The sequence below is a fragment of the Cantharellus anzutake genome (genome assembly GCF_015039405.1).
Source record: "Cantharellus anzutake strain C23 chromosome Unknown EI90scaffold_3, whole genome shotgun sequence".
NCBI lineage: Eukaryota > Fungi > Basidiomycota > Agaricomycetes > Cantharellales > Hydnaceae > Cantharellus > Cantharellus anzutake.
In genome coordinates, this window is record NW_024066953.1 from 1,749,922 (window position 1) to 1,772,221 (window position 22,300).

At 49.5% G+C, this 22,300-nt stretch overlaps 8 protein-coding genes across 8 annotated transcripts; 5 read left to right on the forward strand and 3 right to left on the reverse strand.

Annotated features, from left to right (window-relative positions):
• Positions 1-1,826: 1,826 nt before the first annotated feature.
• Positions 1,827-3,763, forward strand: EI90DRAFT_3143628 (uncharacterized protein; the record flags this gene model as incomplete). The annotated part of the gene is made up of 6 exons (XM_039065040.1): positions 1,827-2,148; positions 2,232-2,819; positions 2,872-3,091; positions 3,150-3,415; positions 3,469-3,567; positions 3,627-3,763. The coding sequence occupies 6 exons, from the start codon at positions 1,827-1,829 to the stop codon at positions 3,761-3,763; spliced, it is 1,632 nt and encodes a 543-aa protein (XP_038922896.1).
• EI90DRAFT_2965361 (uncharacterized protein) lies at positions 3,759-7,504 on the reverse strand. Its single transcript, XM_039055523.1, has 12 exons — positions 7,194-7,504; positions 6,690-7,088; positions 6,566-6,637; positions 6,243-6,513; positions 6,044-6,183; positions 5,730-5,990; positions 5,449-5,679; positions 5,057-5,395; positions 4,754-4,996; positions 4,231-4,688; positions 4,108-4,181; positions 3,759-4,063 (listed from the first exon to the last, which is right to left on the reverse strand). The coding sequence occupies exons 1-12, from the start codon at positions 7,344-7,346 to the stop codon at positions 4,023-4,025; spliced, it is 2,682 nt and encodes an 893-aa protein (XP_038922897.1). The 5' UTR covers positions 7,347-7,504; the 3' UTR covers positions 3,759-4,022.
• Positions 7,459-8,031, forward strand: EI90DRAFT_1321221 (NADH dehydrogenase 1 beta subcomplex subunit 3). The gene is made up of 3 exons (XM_039051665.1): positions 7,459-7,568; positions 7,634-7,847; positions 7,899-8,031. The coding sequence occupies exon 2, from the start codon at positions 7,636-7,638 to the stop codon at positions 7,834-7,836; it is 201 nt and encodes a 66-aa protein (XP_038922898.1). The 5' UTR covers positions 7,459-7,568; positions 7,634-7,635; the 3' UTR covers positions 7,837-7,847; positions 7,899-8,031.
• EI90DRAFT_2965364 (retinal short-chain dehydrogenase/reductase) lies at positions 7,948-9,643 on the reverse strand (the record flags this gene model as incomplete). Its single annotated transcript, XM_039055524.1, has 10 exons — positions 9,504-9,643; positions 9,320-9,430; positions 9,165-9,266; positions 9,015-9,110; positions 8,888-8,964; positions 8,740-8,825; positions 8,603-8,687; positions 8,431-8,546; positions 8,095-8,378; positions 7,948-8,054 (listed from the first exon to the last, which is right to left on the reverse strand). Exons 1-10 carry the CDS (start codon positions 9,592-9,594, stop codon positions 7,948-7,950), a joined length of 1,155 nt encoding a protein of 384 aa, XP_038922899.1. The 5' UTR covers positions 9,595-9,643.
• A 654-nt stretch (positions 9,644-10,297) lies between these two features.
• Positions 10,298-13,264, forward strand: EI90DRAFT_3116181 (uncharacterized protein; the record flags this gene model as incomplete). Its single annotated transcript, XM_039062865.1, has 4 exons — positions 10,298-10,355; positions 10,484-10,920; positions 10,973-11,393; positions 11,445-13,264. The coding sequence occupies 4 exons, from the start codon at positions 10,298-10,300 to the stop codon at positions 13,262-13,264; spliced, it is 2,736 nt and encodes a 911-aa protein (XP_038922900.1).
• A 1,088-nt stretch (positions 13,265-14,352) lies between these two features.
• On the reverse strand, positions 14,353-15,814 carry EI90DRAFT_3116182 (Di-copper centre-containing protein; the record flags this gene model as incomplete). The annotated part of the gene is made up of 8 exons (XM_039062866.1): positions 14,353-14,612; positions 14,667-14,709; positions 14,768-14,944; positions 15,006-15,172; positions 15,240-15,361; positions 15,413-15,433; positions 15,497-15,603; positions 15,671-15,814. 8 exons carry the CDS (start codon positions 15,812-15,814, stop codon positions 14,353-14,355), a joined length of 1,041 nt encoding a protein of 346 aa, XP_038922901.1.
• Positions 15,815-17,286: 1,472 nt separating this feature from the next.
• Positions 17,287-19,091, forward strand: EI90DRAFT_3116183 (uncharacterized protein; the record flags this gene model as incomplete). The annotated part of the gene is made up of 3 exons (XM_039062867.1): positions 17,287-17,830; positions 17,889-18,190; positions 18,246-19,091. 3 exons carry the CDS (start codon positions 17,287-17,289, stop codon positions 19,089-19,091), a joined length of 1,692 nt encoding a protein of 563 aa, XP_038922902.1.
• A 1,092-nt stretch (positions 19,092-20,183) lies between these two features.
• Positions 20,184-21,992, forward strand: EI90DRAFT_3032658 (uncharacterized protein). The gene is made up of 5 exons (XM_039058408.1): positions 20,184-20,515; positions 20,593-20,728; positions 20,792-20,936; positions 21,014-21,106; positions 21,148-21,992. Exons 1-5 carry the CDS (start codon positions 20,464-20,466, stop codon positions 21,781-21,783), a joined length of 1,062 nt encoding a protein of 353 aa, XP_038922903.1. The 5' UTR covers positions 20,184-20,463; the 3' UTR covers positions 21,784-21,992.
• Positions 21,993-22,300: the final 308 nt, after the last annotated feature.

Genomic DNA, 22,300 nt, shown 5'->3' on the forward strand with positions numbered 1-22,300 from the left:
GGTTGACTCGCACGGAGCTAGCACGTAACTATAACTTTCCTTGGCCTAACGGGCTCTCAATGATTTACCGATCCCTGACTGTTTGGAACTACAAGTCTGTGTTGCGAAATAGCTGGAAGATGCAGTTCATCTCTAACCCATCTCAAATAACACGTTGTTTAATCGCCCGAGTGCAAGTTAATGCGTCCAGCACATGTCTCATTCTTTTGATCAACTTCCTACGTTCCTAGACAATCCTTTCGGCATACGGGAAGGCAGTTATTCCCCGCTTGTTGGGCCTATAATGCAATTATCCACGTAGATTTCGAAGCTGTCTGGGTAGTGCAATCGGATTCACCGAGTGGGTGTACTTCTTGCAGCTCAGCCCTGGAGATGTATATTGAATGTTGACATGGGAGGCAAGTCCGGGATGAGCCCAAGGAGCCCTACAGCGATAGTTCATGATGTCCGAAGACTCAAGCCTTCAGGTACCGGTCCCCCAGGTATAGCTTTGTCAAAGCCAATGTCAGGATCCCAATAAACGTCACTCAGGGTCGATACTGCGTCGGGCCAGCCACGTTCTGCTTATGGAGAAAGGTCCTAATTTGCGTTTGGGTTCCATCGTTGTCTTTGGGGCCTTTGCCGTTAGCCGTCGGACTTAAATTTAAAGCGATGAGGAATGTCAGTAGACCATCACCTATTAACGTATCATGCAAGTGCATCTAATTGCCCCAGCAATCGATTCATGAGGTCCCGAAAGTTGAGATAGTTTTGAGTCCAAAATCGCAAGCAATATCGTCAGAAACCTTCGCATGTACCAATGGGCCTAAGCCGTGGCCCGAATTGGATATGTGCATTCATCCGTATATATGCCCAACGCATTTTCTGACACCGCTAAACAGGAATTCACGCAGTGTCCCATTGGTCTGACCGTTCTGTTGTCGGGCTTATGAACTGGATTGGTGGTGTTAACAATTCCCGCTACTCCGTAGCGGGTCCTACGTTTTTTTCTCCCAAACTCAATTGTCCTATGCACAGGGTCCATTCTCTGCCCCATACAGTAGATTCTATTCCGCTCACTGCATGCTGGTGGTCCTGAAACCAGAGTGTGCGGTGGGTTTGGAACGAATCTCGGCTTCGTCTCAGCCAATAGCAACGTTGAGAGTGAACATGCATGCAATTGTAAGAGTAGCGGGATCTGCCGCTTCAGGCGGCGTTCCCCAGTCATCTGTGTCATGTCAGAGTAAGAACTGGTTGGTATATGACGAGCCATTGAGACAGCGGTGCGATGGATAGGATTCTTATCCAATCACCAGAGACAGGAATAAACGAGTCAAGTCAACATGAACAATCAGCACCAAACAATCACACATAGTGGTGCTGGACGGCCTAGCACACAGTTTGCTTTAAATTATAGTTATAAGGAGTGACGCTCAATAGATCCTATTCCTGGCCTGGGATGGGAAGCCTGAGCGTCAACCAGGGACACTTGGCGCCCAGTTGAGGGGGAAGCTGAGTGTTCAGAAACCGGTGTGACTATCCCAGAGGGTCCAGCTGTGGCCACAAATGCAACAACGACGAGTAAGAATCGCGTCACCAAGCGAGGTCTATCTGACCTCCGAAAGATTGTCTATCAATTATATGGGTGACCAGTTCCGATTCTAGTGGCACATAAACCATTGAGCAGAACGCAAACGCCAATTTCCCAGTCCTTTCGAACTCGGCACCAGAAGCTAGGTTCCCACGGCCCTGTCTTTAGTTTTTCCTGGTCGCGAACTGGTCACCTCTGGACCACCAAGATAACCGAGTGGTTCACCTCCTTGCCACTGGTGTAAGCGAGATCTATCATGATGCCTGGCGCTACTCTAGAGTACGCTTCTACAGCCCCTTCACCCCCACCACGATATCCCCGTCTGCCACCACATTACCTTCTCCCATCGGGAGAGCCGGATTATTTGAGGCTCATATTAACATCTAAAGTCTACGATCTGATCAAAGAGACACCCCTGGTCCGTGCACCAGGGCTGAGTTTACGATTTGGGAATGAGATCTGGCTCAAACGAGAAGATTTGCAAGAAGTGTTCAGCTTCAAGATCCGGGGAGCGTACAACTTTATGGCAAATATTCCTCAAGATGACAAGTGGAAAGGAGTCGTAACATGTAGCGCGGGTAAGCTGTTCCCGATTAACTCCGAAGGAACACCCTGCCAACGTTATTTGACTGAAGATTTATGATGGTTGGATGATTTGTAGGGAATCATGCCCAAGGCGTCGCGCTGTCTGGAACACACCTTCAGATACCCTGTACCATTGTGATGCCAAATGGGACCCCATCTATTAAAGTCAAGAACGTTGAGCGCTTTGGAGCAAAAGTTGTCATGCATGGGGTCGATTTCGACGAAGCCAAGATTGAATGTGCCCGTCTCGCCGAAGCACATGGGCTCATCTATGTTCCGCCTTATGATGATCCCCTTGTTATAGCGGGACAAGGCACGATAGGGCAAGAAATATTGAAGCAAACACCTGATAGTCAGACTATCGACGGTATCTTCGCCTCCATCGGAGGTGGTGGTTTAGTTGCGGGAATCGCCTCATACGTAAAACGAATAGGCTCCCCCAACACCAATGTTATTGGCGTGGAGACGGTTGATGGGGATGCTATGGACCGAAGTTTGAAAAAAGGCGAGCGAGTAACATTGAGGGAAGTGGGCCCCTTTGCCGATGGGACTGCCGTCAAAATCGTTGGAGAAGAGACTTTTCGCGTATGCAAGCAACTGCTGGATGGTGTTGTCAGAGCGGACAATGATGAAATTTGCGCTGCAGTCAAGGACATCTTTGAGGGTACGCTCTGTGATTTTTGCTGCTTTGGCCGTTTCTCAGTCAGGGAGTACAGATACTCGCTCTATCACAGAGCCATCGGGTGCTTTGGCCCTAGCTGGATTAAAGCGATATATCCTCGACAATGACCTTGTCGGGGCGGGGAAGCGTTTTGTTGTCATTGTCAGCGGAGCGAACATGAACTTTGACCGACTGCGCTTTGTCGCTGAACGCGCCGAGCTCGGAGAAGGGAGAGAAGCTCTTTTTAGCGTCGAGATACCGGATGTTCCTGGAAGGCAAGCACCTCCGTTGAATCACAACCGCGGAAGGCTACTTAATCGAGTGGATTCCTAGCTTCGTGGAACTTCACAGTGTTATCCATCCACGAGCTGTCACGGAATTTTCTTATCGCTATAGTTCGATGCGTCATGCACACATATTCCTTTCATTCATCCTTCAAACCAACTCAAGGAGCGATGAAATTTCAACCTTCATCTCCCAGCTCAAGTCGAAAAACATGGTCGCATACGACATTAGTGATGACGAAATGGCCAAGAGCCATGCAAGGTACATGGTTGGCGGTGCCAGTGACGTACCTGATGAGAGATTGTTCAGGTTTGGTGCGTTGATGTGCAGTGCCCGCGTGTTCGAGATATCGACCTGCTTCGCACAGAGTTCCCTGAACGACCTGGTGCCCTTCGAAAGTTCCTTGCTGGGTTAAAGAATGATTCGTGGAACATATCTCTATTCCATTACCGGAATCATGGTGCCGGTACGCACAACGCATCTTCTGACAAACAGTCTCAACCATTCCCCTAACTTTACCGCCAGATCTCGGCCGCGTATTGGCGGGAATACAAGTCCCTTCGAGTACGCAAGCCGAGTTTGAGGATTTCTTGGTTAAACTCGACTATCCTTATGTGGAAGAAACCAGTAATGCTGTTTATAGACGGTTTTTGAGGGCTTGAATGGAAGAATCTCTAATGGGCGGCTTGGTGAGCTGCTAGAGACAACTCTATCTATTCGGATGAGATCCGGGAACTGGAACGCAGGCTCAATACCATACATCGTTAGAACGCAGGTATAGTAAGAGTGTATGTGTGATCAACTAGCGCTACAAACCCATGTGCGAGACATGACGAGCGTATAAATGCATGATATAATAAATTGCCTTGTGTATGACGATGAGGGGTCTTGTCCAATGTGAATCCAAAACAAAGAGAATCGTTAAAACTTCCAGTCGGAATCGACTGCCATTGCCCAGGGGACTACAAGAAATGAGATACGAATTCTAGAAACGAAAGTTACTCACATTTAGTAATTAGTGACTTGGTGAACAGCTTTTCGACAGGTACGCCGTTCCCTTTACACCAGGCAACCGTAATCCTATGGGGCATTGGCAAAAATGACCTTAATGGCGATAAGCCGTACCCACCGAGGATCCAAGTAGTTAATTTTACTCGTTCCCAAGCTGACTTCCTTCAGGTTGTCCCTATCTTGACGCTTCACCTTGGCAGTCTTGATACGCTCATCAAGCTTATCAATGGCGGCTATTACCTGAGCCTCGGATTGAGACTTCTTAAGCTCAGCGTGCGCAGTACCACGCTCGGTCTTCAGCCGATCATATTCCTCGTTTATTTGGTCAATCTTCGAAATGAGGTTGTCCTTGGGGATCGACGGCTCGCCCTCAGCCTCCGCCTTCTCGTTGTCTTTTTCCCACTTCTTGGTAGCTTTCTCAATCTCCTTCTCCCGAGACTCATCTTCGTACTCTGCAATCCATTCATCATCTATATCACTCTCGTCCTCGGCGTATCGAGGATCAGTCTTGTACTTAGAAGATATCTTGAACAAAGCATAGCGGAGTTTGCGACGTTGGTACTTGATGGCACGAATCTATGAGGGTAAGAAAAGGGTGACTCATGTGTTACCTGTGTCCCAGAAGCCAAAAGGGACTATACCTGATTTCCAAGCTTCTCCATATTCGAGTCGTGGTTTTTGTTGACCGCCTTCTGGTGGTTACAGAGAATCGCTACTTGCCGGTTGGCCTCATTGTACGCAGCGATTTTCTCCACTACGGAAGCGTCTTTTGGTGTTCTGTTGCTGAGCTGATCTTGGAAGGTGATGGAGGCGTTGAAAGTACGGAAGACCTTGGCCGAGAGACCGCTCATCCACCCGGTGAGATACTTGTTGATTTGATTCGGCTAATAGAATAAATCCCTCATAAGCGCAATAAATAGATGGGATCAGAAAATAAAACGCACGGACACCCGGTCGAACACCGCGTCGCCAATTGTCTTGGGTGGCTTCTTGAAAAGCCGAATGTTCTTGTACACCTGGGGATCAACGGACACAGTGTTTACATATCGGATGGAATCTTTACCCAGGAAATCGAAGCAGAGACGGTCTGGAGGCTCAAGGGTGATGTGCTCATAGCGAAGCGAACAGCAACCCACTGTGTCCGCCTCGTCCTCGCCCTTTTCGTTTCCTGCTCGGAGAGCGAGTCTGTCAATGAGGTAAAGTGCAGTTGCTAGTTGGCGATCTATCATCAATTTCGACGTCAAACTGTTGGTGTAATCAGCTCTAATCAGGTCAACGTGTTTCTACGGGAAAACATTCTAGTAATTAATGTTATGTGGGAGAGTTGCCACTATACCTTGAGTTCGCGAGCCTTCTCGAACTTCTGCATGTCGCTCTGGCCTTTCAGGGAACTTCCGGCGGCGAGAAAGACGTACTTCAAGTTTCCATTGACATTTTCTTTCCAATGGACCAGCCAAGTCACAGTGTCATCATGAATTATCTTTCCCCACTCGCCAGGAACATTGGGAGTGGGAATGGGCACACCCTTCCCAATATTCAAAGTGATGTCCTCGGGAGAGAGTCGAAGCTGAGCCCGATAATTAGCTATCGGAGTCAAAGGAACCGGCGCCATGTTACCTTGAGAGCTCCTTTCTTGGGGTGTTCACCACGTCCCCGGAAGAGACCAGGGGGCTCCGCCCTGAAATTGCCTACTTTCTCCTTTCGTCCATCAAGCGTGCAATAGACATACTTCTCCTCCAGCTTAGCCTTTTCCTCCTTCAACTGTTTCTTAGCACTGGCAGGTAGAGCTCTGGCCTTTTCGCGTTCCTCTTCAAACCATTGTGCCATCGTCGAAAAATCGCATTTGTCAAATTCGGCGATTTTAATCTTATTCCTTGGCTATGAATCTTGTGAGACTGCAACACAGCAATAATAAGCATTGAAGGGCGCACAGGATGACGCTTAAGGACTTCGAGGAAGTCATGGAAAAAATTCTTCTGAAAAACGAGATCTTTGGCATGTTCCGTATTCAACATTGCAGCAAAAAATCCAGCAACCTCTTCAGATTCCGGAGGAAGGTCAACTTCCCGACCTAGACAGAAGTCATCACCCAATTCACGACTACGGAGAATTGTAGCTCTGGCGACATACCACTGTACAACAGCTTCACATGAGGAGGCAAAGGTTGGTATAGCGGGGGGAACAATATGCCATTGTGCTCCAGTGTCGTCCACTTCTTGGAGCCATCCTCAACAGCCCCCTGCTCCCACCAACGATACAATTCCTCTTCCTCTTCCTCGCCTTTAGATTTCTTCGGGGATTCCGGCTCCTCTTTCTTGAACTTTTGCTTGACAGATTGGGATCGAGGTGTCTGAGGGGCTTTTGAGGTTGACGGCTTTAAATCTTCGTCGTCAGGCCCCTTCTGTAAAGAGAAAATTAGTGGATGGAGGAGGCGCCCATGCTAATACACTGACCTTAACCTTTTTCTTCGAACGACTTATCTTCCGTTTCGCATCATCTCCGGAAGAATCGTCATCGGAGTCTTTCTGTTACTCCGGATCAGCGTGCTAAGACTAGAAGCCACAATACGAGTCCAACCTTGACCTTCTTGGTTGCTCTGCGCCTAGGCTTTGGGTTAATAACAGTCTCGGGAAATGGAACATCCGCTGGCATGGGAGATTCTCTCTTTGGTGAGATAGCCTTGTTCTTGTTCTTGACCCGAGCACTCAGAGGAAGATCATCGTCGTCACTGGAGGGGTTGGGCGCGGAAGTTGTGGCAGCGGTCTTAACAGCGGAAGGAACACCTGAAGCGACGGCTCTTCCATTGGCAGAGGGAAGAATCGCCTTAACGGGGATCCGTTTCGTAGGCGAAGCGAGAGGTTCGTCCCCGGAGGATGATGATTCAACTTTCTTGCGCTTACGGCCTGGGCGTTCTTCCGACTTCGCAGTTGTGCGAGCCCCATGGGATGAGCGCGAACTCCTTCTCTGCTTCTTAGGCTGGAAAAGTTGGGTGTAGGAGGAAGAATCGGGGGTGAACAAGGAAGAACATGGATGGTTAGCCAAGATGCTGGCATGATTGATTCCGTCCTTGAACCAACTCACAGCTGGTGTGCCATTGACGGCCTCATCAGCATCCGAAGAAGGGAGCTGCCTCTTCCCATTCTTCATCGTACTCCCGGCGCCATTGACGCGCGCAGTAGCCGGAGTGCGATGCAAGGGGATGTCTTCCGAGTCACTGGATTCAACCTTGGGCATGATTGATTACTACACGACGCGAGTTTTCAAACAAATTTGAAGGCCCGACACTCCGAGCCTGTGAGGGTGAGTTGTGAGTGACTGGGAGGACGCGCACACAGCGAGGAGAGGGGATCCTGGGAGGACCACGCAAAAAATCCGCTAAGTCTTTGTATCCGGTGATTAAATAAGCCAGCTAGCAACCTCCCATCGTTGCTTCGTCCACACACGTGAATCCATAATGTGAGTACTGTGGGGTTACTTTCCGCTGACCGCAGATCATTATGATCTCTTGTTATGCCTCTTAGTCATGGCGGACGGACCTCTCTACCGCGATCCATGGGCTCGTCGCGAAGCTTGGCGCAAGCTCCCCATTTTCTCAAACACTGCCCGCATCAGAAACCTCTTCCCGGGGTTCGGGATTGCACTTGTTGCATTCGGCACTTATCTCGTCGCTGATCAATTTATGTTGAAATCATCATCACATGAACACAAATCTTCCCATCATTAGATTTTCTACTTGTGAGCCATCCCAATCGTCTTGCAGCTACGACGAACCTGACATTCTGGCAGCCTGGAGTGCATGAAGGAATGTACATATTTACATGAGGTAAGAATTCAACTATGCTTCCTTACTACCTTCATCATTTACTACTTCTTCATCCCCACGTAATCCCGACACTTTCACGAAGTTTTCCATCATATAGTCAGCTCCTGAAATCTGCAGAACTGTTACTGTATGCGTATGCTCGCCACTTTTCGGCATCACTTACCCACTGTAGCACGTCTCTGACCCAAGATGGGAACACACGGGACAGTGCAACTAAATGAGCATAGAATGGGAGCTTGATGTCCGTTGACTCATTCGCGTCTAATGCAGCTATGATCGCCTTCACTACTTCATGCGAATCCAGTGGGGGAGCAAAGAAATGGAAGAGCCATGCAGGCAGTGGTGAAGGTGTTTCTGTAGCTGCATACGACGAACGTGAGAAAAGAGGAGTATGGATGAATCCCGTTGTGACAAGTGTTGTCCGGATCTGCGGAGTGCGGTATCTATTGACTAGATCCTTAGTAAGGATACGAAATAGAGAAACGGTGCACTTACATCTTGTCAAGCTCGTAGCGAAGTGATTCATGGAGGCTGATCACAGCTGATTTGGACGCGCAGTAGTCCGCCATTCTTGCTATACCCGCAAATGCAGTGACAGATGATACCGTGACCTACACTCTGAAAGATGAAGAGGATATAATCAGAGATCTTGATGGAGTCGGCTCACGATGTGACCAAAACGCTGCTTCACTATACCGGGCAAGAAGGCTTTGAGAACCCAGAAGTGGCCGAGAGTGTTCACGGCAAAAGTTCTTCAAGTTGGATTTTGATTTAGAAAGAGACATAATGAGCAAGAAAACACACTGATTGATATCTTCAGCGGAGAGTTCAACGAGCGGCTTTCCCTGAACAACGCCGGCATTGTTCACAACAATAGTAGGTTGCCCAACCTAGTGAAAAATGTATCATACCGTGCGCAATGCATATAGTTGAATGACTGGCTTTGACACACCTCTTCGATTATTCTTTTCGATATTACATTCACTTCTTCCCAGTTGGATATGTCACATTTGTAGTAGTGGACGTTGTCTGTGACATCTGCGTGTTAAACGGTAGCGCGATCCAGAACGTGGACTGACAGTTTTCTGAGACGATAGGATTGACATCGAGGACAACAACGTCAACATTTCGCACAGCAAGCGTGTTAGCAAGAAGCTCTCCAGTCCCAGAGGCCCCTGTGGTATGATGGGAGTGAACAGCTGCCTTCTGAGGGATCATTGATTGCCCACCTCCTGTGATTAGTACAATTTGGTTTTCCCATGAAGTTCGTGCAGACTGATACAACAAGCTCCCTCCATTCCGCCATAATTTGGAGATGAACCGCAAACTCCCTGTGCAGGATTAGCTCCTGTGTCATGCTATATACTTGTCACTAGGCACTTACAGAACATGGATAGTAGAAAGAACCAACCAGCACTCCACTTCACCGCGGGGGCATCCCACTGTTGGCGCTGAGACGCGACAAGTAATGGGATGAACGCGGTGAAGAAAGGACCTGGTAGAATGTAGCAACGCACATGAGTGCTCTGGCAACACCTAATGTGCATGCCATAAGAGGTAGTGCCCACTGAATAGAGTGCGACTGAGCACTTTAATGAAGACGTCGACGTCGAGCACCCCAAGGGTCTCTGGAATATCAGAGAATTGGCCGGATGGCATAGAACCACAAGAATAGAAGTGAGAACGTTGTTTTTCAAGGGTGTTCCAGCACTGAAGAATGTCTCCGTCACTGCCCGGAAGCAAAGGCCTGGTGACCGATCATCATCACTTGCACCCCTGCTGAGATGAAGAGCCGCCACTTCACAGGCCAGGCACTTCCTCATTCACGGTGCTCAATCAGCATATGAGGACTTGTTAACCATTGTATAAGATAAGCAGCAGCCCTCTAAGCCAGTTGGTTAACTAGGCGCGCGCCTAACAAATGCTAACTGGAGCATTCCAAAGCTGACGTATTTAGACTGCGCGCTGCCGAGAGAAGCCTGGTGTTATCTAGCTCTTCAACATTCTTCGACTCTCAGATCCCAAATTCTCGTTGTCGTTGTCGTGGTAAAGCCGGAAGCAACCACAGAGCGGGCCTATGTTCGGCCTAATGTTTGGCCAGAAAAACGCCGGTGTCATTTCGTTCATGAAAATGGCTGATTTTACCACAACTCTTAGCTTTTTAAACTTGCTAGTTGGTTCACCTAAAGCACCCTATTGTTATCAGTGCTAGCTTTTACAGAGTACATATGTTATTTCCACATGGAACGCCAACCAAGAGAACGATGCACGTGTCTCGGGACCGCCGACAAGACTCCAACCCAACTGAATTGGTTTGTCCAGATTAGGATACCTCAGTCACGTCCAAGACTCGCTCCTAGCGATGGACCAAGGCTTTCTTCCCCTTGACCCTAAGAGTCACTCGGGACAATCGATATCCGGTCAGTGTCATCATCGAATGTTGATTGAGGAACGCCCCATTGAGATTGCATTGACGCCCGACCCATATTTGGCCTTCCTTGACGACGCCGATCCTTTCCTCTTGCCTGGCGTCCAAATACTGTTCTAGGCTCTGTCATACTGCCGAATGAGCGTCCAGGTTCATTTAAGTCCGCTCTGCATGTCATCTTTGAAAATATCATCATCCAAGATGATACACGGACAATTGATGCGCAGAGTGCGGCGCTATTGCCTTCCTACGGTTGCGAATATGCTCTTGTAAATTCTCCTGAGGATTACGGTGCATTTGTGCGCAGAATCACTATAACGGAACCACTGGTTTTCGCCGCTTTGGAATCCCTCGATAGAGCTTCGACTCCTGACAATTCTCGAGAGCGTGATGCACCAGCTGACTCACTAGGAAGTTCTGGGAACGACTTCCCAGAACAAATCAACGGGATAATGCCAATTCCGGCAAAATATCTAGAGAACGTACTTCGGACGTGTGTAAACCTTGAAGAATTCTCGTGGATATCATCGACGCCACCCCCAGATGGCGTATGCGAAGTAAGCCGGAGTTTATTTTTCCCACCGCCTGACTATTGATGTTTTAATGTAGGTCCTTGCAACTTATTGTCCGAGACTTATCAGTTTCTCATTTAACCCTCCAAATCCGGTTCTTGCTGAATCCTCGCCCCTCATCAAATCAGGACCTTCCCAGCTCCGCTGGGATGGACCATCCCTATCTTATCTCTCGGCTTTGCAGCTAACAAGACTTCATGTTGGCCGCCTAACTCAGATTGGCGCCAAAAATTTGCTAGCATTCTTCACTAACACTGTGGACTTCTCTCCTCTGGAAGAAGTTCAGCTCAACTTCTTATGGTTGGACGATACCATATGCGAAGCACTTGGTCAAAGTGCTCGAAAATTAAGGCGGCTAAGGCTTGGAACTAACGGGACAAAGCTAACGGATCGGGGTGTATTAGCTATATTGGAGAGCTGCGATACGTTAGAAGAGCTTGAACTCAGCGAGGTGCAAGGTTCGCTTTGTCGTTCTGGACATCCAGAACCAATTGCTCACCGTTTACTAGGACGGCTTTCACGGGCACTTTGGACCAAAGTTGAAGACTTCCCACCCAAATTGCATACTCTCAAGATTTCAATCAGTGCCGAAGGTCCTCATCATTCGTGGACTGCTGAACACCTCCAGTCACTTCACTCTCTACCCTTCTCTGTGTCATCTATTTCCATGCTTTCCGTCTGCCGCACAGTCAATCCCTTTGACGCGTCTGGAGTGATCGACGAGGTCGCAGCCTTGAAACCAGTTCCCCAAGAGTTTCTGGAGAAGCTAAAAGATGAAGGGAACAGTATTACCCGTCTCGAATGTGATTGGTGGGCTTGGACGCCACTTGACCTAAAGGAGCTTCTTGAGGAGTGTCCTGAACTGGAAGAAATTCGGATTACGCTCAACGCACCCTTTTCCAAGTTGTTCAACCTCGCAAACATTTTCGCTAACATGCTCAAGCTCAGAAGAATTGGAGTGGTGATACCTGAAACGGTTGCCCCTGCAATAGTTACGGTTACCTCGCGCGCTACGTCGCGGAAGTTGAGCCAGTACGGATTGTTGACCCCAGGATCATCCCCAGTCGCGCCTGTCAATTCGCTCCCGACGCCAAGTCCAAGCTCTGATATCAAGACTCCAAGCAGAAAACGGAATTCATCGTCTCCGGGGACAAATATCGTTGATCTTGCCTCCCCAACATCAACTACCCCGTCCCAAGGTTCAGTCTCTTTGCAAACAAGACAGAATACAGCTTCTCCAGTTCATTCAGTGAACAAAATCCCTCCTTTGTCGTTCAATACCCCGTATACAATCAATGACCCACACATCCCAAATCTTCGAGATATTCTAAAATTCGCCCGTCGCTGTCCAAAGCTTGAATTCATTGAATGGTATGGAAGAAATGGCCGTGGATCGTGGGTCGTATCGCGTGATAATGGATCCTCGTCAACCGCATCGAGCAACCAGGGCCCTGGAACGCATTCGTCTGGTAATTCGAGTGCTCCCACGGGTACATCGGCGATTAAGGTCGACCATGTCGCTCCATCTCTTACCACTCCCGCCGAAATATCTCGTTCAGAGAGAGAAGAGGATGCCATTATACATGGCTGGACGCCGATCGTTCCGCGCGCTGGACGAGAGTGGACTGGACACGGCGCGGAGGCCTATAGAAACTCGCTCGAGGAGGAAAGGAAATCTAATGAGAAGGAAGAGAAAGCTAGTCGAGGATCTCCACCTGTTTCCCCACAAGCCGAATCCGCTTCTCTCCCTGGTTCGAGTGGAGTCTCACCGACGAAATCTTCCAAGTCCAGGAAACCTTCTGTCTCCGGAAAAAATGAACTCGCGAACCTGGGATCGAAACGTAAGCCCTCGATAGGCAATTCTGCTGCATTGAAACCAAACGCCCTTGGTCTGTCATCGTCAACGAGCGTCCCAAAGTCCGACTCCCGGAGGCCCTCTCATGCAAATTCACCTGTCTCTGCTCCTGCGCACTCATCAAGGCCTACTTCTGAATCAGCTGGTGCCCGAAGCGCAGCGCAAATCAGCGAAGCGCGCAACAAACCTCAACGTCGGAATGGTAGTACCCCAGCTTCGTCTGGATCCGGAGGGACCGGGGGAAAGGGGAATGCTGCTTCTGCTAAGAAATATTACAAATCTGATGTGCGAATTAATGGGGCCACTCCGTCTATGTCCGTCCACCCTACGCCTACTGAAGGAAGTCATGCTGGATGGGCCGCCAGTAAGAAGGGCTCAGGTGGATTAGACCGGGGGAGGTCATCAAACGGGAGCACGAGGGACGAGAAGGGCACATCTGTCCAAGCCAAAAACTCAAATGGTATCGTTGCGTGAACCCCCATTTCACTTTTTAACCCTTCAATTCAAATTGCCCTTGATCATAGCATACAAGGCTACTGTACATGTACATTGAAGTTAAATTACTATCTTCTCTTGAAACCGCTGGCGAACACAGTCGAAGAGTCGAAGAGTTGGGGGGAGTCTGTCACAACGCACATGATCGCTCAACGTTCGAACAACTGCAGTCTCCCTTGGCAGTGAACCATTAACAGCCTAAGCACAAGGCGTTTCGCACGCAGTGACGCTTGACATTTGCGTATCAGCACCACAAGCAGAGCTTGAGAGGTTTGACCTCTTAGCAAAGCCTCTGACCAGGTCTGTAGCTGAAGTTTGAGCTGCGACTCCAAGGCTATGTGTGAGATTAGAATGCTTGCATTCGAGGAGGCTCTTTGGCTTTGATCTGGTACGCAGGTGAAAGGATTCTAGCAGAATCATTCCCCGACAAGATGGCCAGCCGGCCTCCAGCATGGAGTGGCCAAACTTCGGCATTTCGCAAGGCGTTGGTCATTCTTGTTGCCTCTGGTTTGGAAACCCCTTATCTATCTTTAAGTGTTTCTCCTGACGATTCGCACCGAGGCCACAGTCGCTCTCCACATTGCTCCGCCATGAGTAGCGACTCGAGGCAACTTTAAACATTTTCGTTGGGAGATATTCGTATTCTACCACCCTGAATCTATTGGTGATTTCTTCCGTTTCCAGATATTGACGTTCACATGTATTGGGGGAAACACGGCTATCCCAATGATTTCCATCAAAAGAACTCAGGAGAGTAATGACAGGACGAGAGGCAGACCCGCATGCCAGTGACCAGGTCGGGTCGGGGATACTCGGACGTTCTCCCAATGTGCACGCGAAAAAAAAAAACCATTGGCCTATTGCATATCAACCGAAGTTAGTTCCTGGCACTTGTTGACATAGACACCGCACTATGGCTGGCTCGTGCCCACGACAATTCCATCGACTTGAATTTCTATGGCTCCCGAGAAGAGTAAATACATTTAAGACGTGATTTCTCCTGCATGGATAAACACTCCCCAACTCTCCATCAGTCTTCTAGGTATAGATGCATGATGCATGCTAGTTCAGTAATACTCATACTTGTAGCATAGGACGCCGTCGGTCGTGTCCATCAATTCCTTGATTTTCGTGTTGGGCCCAAGATTCGAAAGAGGAATGATTGTTTCCAACGTAACTGACGTGCCCCTTCCGACCGGGTACGCGTCGAATTTGAACAGATCCTGTGTCAAACCTCCACCAATGGCGTGCTTGTTATGAGGGGAGTGTGCTTGCCACGCGGCCCAAAGGCGATCAAGTTGGCCGTGAAGAAGGAAGAATATCGGGTCTATTGCGAGCACTGGTGAATGGCCGGTAGTAAGCAGGGAGACTGATAACATACCATTTGGTGAGTGAGATAAATTTGCCATGTCCCCTCCGATGCTCTGGGGCATCCGCCAAAGTTAGAATTAGTGACTCCAGCATTTTGAGTTAATAACGCACAAGATGCGCAGCATTGTGCAAACCTTCCGCCCGCACACCATCGACTGCATATTGGAAATCCGTGTAATTCCCAGTGGAACCAATTACAAGCTTCTTCCATTCCTGAGGTGTCTGAGTGGTGTTTGCTTGGAGGTTCGGGTTGTTAAACGTGAACGGGAAAATTTGCTTCGCGAATGGCTGACCAGTGTGTTGTCAGCGCCTTAATTTATACAGCGGGCCAATGACTAGGGTGACTCACAGTTAGGTTGTAGTGTCTCTGAACGTGGTGGGGGGCTGGATACCCCCGGATCAAGTTACGGAACGCACCAGTGGTAACAGTATAGTTTGTTTTTGGTCCTGGAAATGCGCCGAAGCCGACCTCAGGATTCGTGTTGAAAAGGTACGAATGCTTGATGTCGTGGTAATCTGCAGCAACTTGTGTCATTATGCTACCCGAGCCAACATGTGGCAATGTTAGCGTAGTCGAACTAACCTCCGAGCGTCCAATCCCAAAAGGGAAGATATCCGGTATAATGGCAATCTTTTCGAAGAATGTTCTCCACCGTAACCAGGAAGAGTCGATGCCAAGCAAAGAAGATGCCGGTGAAGTGAGCGCTAAGTCCGGTAAGCTCCAGAAAATAGATCATAACATGGATTTTTTATCACCTGTTGGTAGCATCCATATGCCTGGGGGAAATCGAAGCATCGAGATCAACAGGTTATAGCGCAGGCATGCTGCAGAACACTTACGTATATACAACGTCGTCATATCGTGAAGTGCCAGGCCTAACCGGAGGGAGTCCAGGCGTTGCGCCGGTCGGTTTAAGGCTGGGGTCATGAGGCAAAGAGGTCAAACACTGGAGGTTGAGGTGTGTGACTTAAATTAGCATCGTCGGAGGCATGAAATGGCAGGAAAGAGCAGACTTTGATCGCATCCACATACGCCTTCTGACCCTTAAATCCCAGAGATCGCCACTCCTTGCGGATTCCTGGATTTTTACATTTGCTGTGATGCGGCTGAGGTGCAGCCAAGGCTGCCGATACAGCATGTGCGAGGAGAATAGCCATCTTGAGCCAGGAAAGTGCTTTCATCACAGCAGATAGAGGACCAAGCAGTAGCGCGAGCCTCAGACTTATATACAATGTCACTCAATTAGAACCATATGACATGACAAAATGCCCCTGCCTGGCCGGTGATGTTCTCCGAGCTGCGGGCATTCAGAGTGGGCCAAGTTCACAGTCGTCTGCGAAAGGCATCTTGGAATAATAGAGCCCTTGATTGTGATGTGAATGACCCAGCACCTTTCACACGATCAAGGGGGTTCCAACCGCAAACAGTAGCTGGTGGGTGAGCCTTTGTGTGCTCGAGCATAGATCATTGCTAACTTGGGAGCAGCATACATAACATGCAGGGAACGCAACCAATTCTGTAGGCAGGTTCCCAGCTGTAATTAACGAGAGTGGAACCAATTCTGGCAATTACATCAGGCGTGCGATGCTTTCTCACGCTAAGAACAAGTGTCGGCAAAGGAATCGACAAGCTGAAGCGGGGTGTCGGCATTCCCAAGCCCGAGGTGATCCAAAGTGTGACTTATCAATCTCATTAGCTTGATCAACGCACTCGCCACGCGTGCGATCTCACCCCTGAGTTTCCCAGGCATGTTTGAGTTCGGATGCGGGTGAACACATGGAGCAGGAAAGCTATACGTCTCAGCGTGCGATAATGGGGCCCGGGGAGCCTGCGTTTATCGAAGATCCTATGGTGTACAGGGTAAATGCATATCATGGAACCCGAGTTGAGACTTGAAGTGAGTTGTGTAGCCTCGGCGCAATGGATAGACGGCTCTCTATTCTGTCTGCTCAGGTGAGAATTAAACGGGTTTCCATTTAAAGAGCTAAGCTCGTGGATAAATTGTCTACATTTTTGTACTCCATAAAGTACTTCCCGCCCCGAAGCCCTGACAACGACGTCGTATGAGACCAAGAATTGCAAACGAGATGAGGCCACATCCAACGTTCCTTAGTCACGACCACGTCCTCACAACCACATCGACTCACATACCATGCCAGCCCGCATGCTGGTGAGTCTCTACGACACTAGGGGACCGGTTCTGTTGTTTCCACCTTTGAATGACATTCACAAGGATTTGAAGGGACACTTTTGAGATTACCAGACAGAAGAATAGCCGCCATTCTATGCCGAGATCGCTAGTGGGAGCGTTACGAGCCAAACTGCGTAAGCATGAAAGCCATTGAGCATACCAATCCGAAGTTGACCACGACGGTGTCAATGCATCTAAGGTTCTCTGGGAGATCAACAGAACAAAGCTACCGTTAAATAGAAAGCGGGGCGACTGAGAGAGGTAGGGCCACTATTGAGTCAATGAGAGCGGAAACAAGGCAGTGATCCGACGAAGGGGCTTTTAAGTCCATCGTAGAATTGTGGAGAATAGGAAGATGCTCCCAAGTATCTGCGAGGATGTGAATGGCCGATTCCGAGAAACCCACTTGACCCGTGGGAATCTTCCAGCGTCCGGTTCATGTTCCACCGTGCCCGATCTTCCACTGAGGCTTCAGAAAACCATGAGCTCCTTCCAACCCCATCGCGGGGTGGAAGAGACGGAGATGCCACCCCTGCATCCTCAAGGCGTCGCGCACAGCCTGGCTCGGTCCTGAGTGCGATGCTGTATGGAGTTGCGACAACAGCTCTGGGACGTACAGTTCCGAATGCGGATGCAGAGACTGATACTTTCACACCTCCAAGAGGTGAAGGTGTGCACGATCGTGTATTGAACAGGGTAATGGGTAAGGGGGCTGAGACAGTAAAACCTGCGAGTTCGGGAAAAGATGCTGCCGGAGGCAATGCGAAAGTGGAAAACGAGGACACTGAGGCCAAGGACAAAAACAACAGACAAGATACAAGTCCCACCATGAAAAGGACTAGGGATCACGCTCCTGTACCCCTTACACCCGGGGGTGTGTTCCCTCCTGGTCCCGAGGATATTTTCGACCCTGCTTCCGGGCACCTTGTCGGTTTGTTGCGGAATGCTGTACCTCTCGATGAGGGCGAGTCTTCGACTACTTGTGGGTCACATCAACTGCAATTACTAATAGTGTAGACTGCTCATTGCGCGGTGTCCAGCCAGGAAGCGACACGACACATCTTCTGACAAGATGTGGGCTCAAATGGCCAAGATACGGTCAATTCAAAGTGAAATAGCTAAGATGCATGCATCGTTAGATACCGCAGGAATCGTCGTGGACAGCATCAAGGACAGGAAAGGGACGGCATCCAGTGCTGCATCAATGCGGAGTGCGAACTTGACTGATCCTGGAATGGGTTTCTTTGGACGGAATAGGAGCATGAGTGAGGCTCCGCCCCCTCAAGTTTCTGACGACGAATTTGCAAGGAGAAAGGAAAATGTCGGCGAAATCATGAAGAAAGTACGTTCCCATTGAGTATTTCTTCGTGCTAAGCTAATTGCATCGTATTTAAAAGCTCAAAGTGCTTTCGGAGGCTGTTACCACCTTGCATGCCCAACCCCCGCCTCCTCTCGACTTCCCACCTGCTTCCCATGCCACCCATTCTCACACCGACTCACTATCCCCCTCAAACTCTCTCGACTCTGGGGCCAATGGATTCGACTCGCCCAACCAAGCTTCACCAGTGTTCCATTTTGACGTGCCCTCTTCTCACTACGCCAAGTTCACACCAATATCCAGTCCCCTTTCCGCCCCTCCCTCTCGCTTTGCATCTCCCAATTTAGCAAATAACCCGCCACAAAAGGCAGGCAGCCCCACACCCGTTGCCCCGGTCCCAGGCGGATCCCCAGCCATGTCCAACTTACCTTCATTCCTTGTCACCTCCTCCCTCAACTACGGCGCCGGGACAGGGAGCGGTCCCGTTGTAGACCGCAAAGTAAACACTGTCCCTCCTAACGTGGGTTTAAATTCATCCCAGTCACTATCCTCTTCGAATCCTCCTTGGCCGCTTAATGTCCCGCTCCCAACGACTCATGGAACGAGAAAGCTTTCGACACTATACGAACCACTAGACAGTCCTTCCTCCCCCCCGTTTCAGCTTCCCACGAGTAAAGATTTTGACCCATCTACGACGAGCAGATTCCCAGGAGAGGAAGGCGAGATGTACGACTTTGTCGAGGATTCTGGTGTGGAGAGAGGGGAGGGACAAGACTCCGGGATGCGGGCGGATTACGCTCATGCACACCTGTTAGATGGTGTTGTAAATGACAGCACGACCACGGGAACCAAGTTCGCACCGGTAGTCCATGATAGTCCAGTGGGTACACCTACCAGCTTGTATCATGAGAGGGGGGATAGGTAACCTCAACATACGGAAAGACGCCCTCCCAGGTAGCGTGATACTAAATGGGACTGCAGGTGCTGCCCTGGTTATCCAGTACTCCATTTCCTCTTGCCTAGACAATGTCCTTACCAATAATATTCTGCTGGTTGAGCAATGAAACCTATCATTTTGCGCATTGAGCGCCGCACCAATACATATCCTCGACCTCCCATCTCCAGCCACATACGTACACCTTTCTCCCTCCACATAAGGTTCCCGTTCCGGCCCCAGCCGTTCGATGCGAGTAGGAGGATCACTTGAGGGATTGAGCGCTATATGCCACATAATATAAACGTGGAGTGGGAGGTACGCCATACACACGCCACCAAGAACTCCGAGTTCATTCCGATCGTTGGCGGAGCACGTAGATCATGACGGGCGCCACATACACACAAGCGCCATTTGAGGCGGCGCGACTGCACGTGTAAGAGATCGTTGGAAGATTGATGTTGCCGCCGTAGCCAGCGATGGATCCTCTCCCTAGATGTTTTGCAGTAAATTTGGGTGCCGCAGGCTGGGCTCAGTCACGGAATTAAGAAACATATCTGTGGCTATCGTGATACTGATCGGAGTATGGGATGGTATGTTTTATAAGATCTGAGTTCGCGACGTCTAAGCACGATATCAAAGTGTCATTAGATATCGTGCTCTCAGCTCACAATAAGCATTTCGGGTGTGTGGCACAAAAGGACAAAGCGCTGCAGATTGAAGTAATAGAACAACAAAGCAAACTGCACAATTACATGGAGCAAACATATTTTTGGCTAGGCAACCGTCGGCACAAAAGGCACGTCAACATGCTTGCCAACTGGGTAAAACGAGTTGTTATACAGGAGTCAGTTTTTTGCCAAAGCCGGGGTTATTCGATGTGAAGGTAGCATTCCCAACCAGTCCGCATGCACGCCAGCGGCCACGAAGCAACAATGTGCTTGACCATCATATATATCGGACCCCAGCTAATCTGGGTATCGATGCCCGACATAGAATTCGAATAGCCAAACCTGTCAGACGGGTTTAGCCGGAAACTGAATGGGATTAGGGCGCAATTCAGTTTCTTTACTTAACCTATTTTGGCAATTACCATGATGCGCGCACTCAAATCCACGTTCGTTCAAGCTATGTTGTCGCCTTTGCCGGAGAACTCAACCTTGGAGTTGATTCGCCGACGGTTGGGCTGTGAAGGATGGGGTTGTTGGTGCGCGAGGCGAGGCATTCATGGTATTCCAACAGAGGCTGGTGACCTGCCTACATCCATGGGCGATGCTAGCGCGCAAGGAAGCGCGCGGATAATATGTGATGTGATGAGGCGATATAAGGGTGAAGCGTAGTTCGTGATGGCTCGTGTGCAATCATGCGTCCTCAGTGTTTGAATGGGGGACGATCGCGCATTGAACTGGCCAACGGTACGCTTCCACCATGAAAACGTAATGGAACATCACCCCGTGATGATGGGTTCGATCCTTTTGTGTGCGCGCGCCAGCGCTATACAATTGCCTTTCTTCAGGGCGGCCTTATTATACAAGCGTTAGGACCGTATACGTGCCGTCACTTCCTCTGCCTCCCTCCTTCGGTTCCTCGTTGGGTCTTTCTCCGCTCGCTTTTGACGATAATATTGGGTATTTCTGCCTGATCCATCCTTAAGCGCCTGCCCACCCTTACCGCCTTCCATCCAATCTTAGGAGCATGAGACGGGTTGCAGGACGTGCCGTGCGGAAATATAAGCCCGCCTCTTTGGGAATCTTCATTCACGATAATCGAATGCCGTATAAACTTTGGGTTCACCCTAAACTCGAAGACCGGGATGAAGTATTAAATGTCATCCGGGTACGTCAGATGAAATGCCTGTCCTTCCCGATCCCTATTTCCCTCAGTCTGAGCGGCACCCTTCTCCAATTTCTTAGACAAATGGCGGAATAGTTCTTCCAGAGGACAAGCTCGCGCCTGCCACTTATGCAGTTATCAGCGACAACTTGTCATCTGAGGACCTAGCGCCAGTATACACGACCCATGGCACACAATTGGGATTTCATACAAGTGGATTTTCCATTGTGCCATTTCCGGAAAGATTCTCAACGATCGTCCATACATCCTCATATCGCGAAGGTCATCTCCGAATTTCGATGTCGAAGACAGTTCGATTCCGCATGATGCGAATGAATCAACCCCTAGGCCGGAGGTGGGGTTGGGAAGGGATGCATCACTTTGGTGGTATGACAGATATTTTGGACAGGGAAGCTCGAATGCTGAATCATTCGGGCAACCCGTCCTGGCTGAGCTTTATCAAGAGGATGGTGTAATCCATCCTTTTGATGCTCGTGTTCGATCGCGCTGCAGTGATAGCGCTGGCGACGACAGTGCTGTATCTCATAGCTTGATGGAATCAGCAATTTTTCAGTCAAGCCTCACCCGAGGGGGTGAACCGCACACTGTCAGCTCGCCTCCCTCCGAATCATACTCTCGAACAATTAACTCCAGCGTCACATCGCCGCGAACACCTCCTCATTCCCTTCCCTTTAGATGGATTACTCGAAAGAATGGATCTAGAGTCCGGAAGTATAAAGCTTCTAGGCGGAATAGACGGGGAAATCTTCGTCACCGTAACACGAACTTTCACGCTCAAGACCCATCCTGGCTCTGTACACCCGCGCAAGATGGGAGTAGACGCTACTAGTGCGACCGAAGCTGCACCTCGAACTCCAAAAACCCACTATTTGGACCCTCATTCTCCCGCGCAATTTTTTAAATCTGGCCCGCCAGTCCTACGGTTTCCCCACATTCTCACCGCTCCTAAACCTCTGGACTCAAGTTTCTTTCCCATCATTTATTTATTCGGAATTACCGTCACATTGAATTAGTGGATCGGTCAAGGGAACGCTTGTTGTTATTGATTTAAAAATGTTGTATTTTTATCGCCCAGCCAAATGAGGATACATACATAGTTTCATGTTCATGAACATGGTTTGGTATCTGGAACGTGCATGATTCTAGTGGCTGCGCACAATGAAAGCGGGTGGGGAGGGTCATCAGGGGACCTAACTAGGTTGGCATGCATGTACGATGATGGAGCGCCGAGCACGCAGAAGCGGCTCAGGGGATGGAACGACGAATAAAAGGAAAAATATGACGTCCACGAGCACGAAGGAGGGTAAGATTATGGGTGATTGTTCAGCATGTTGGTTGGAGGGGGA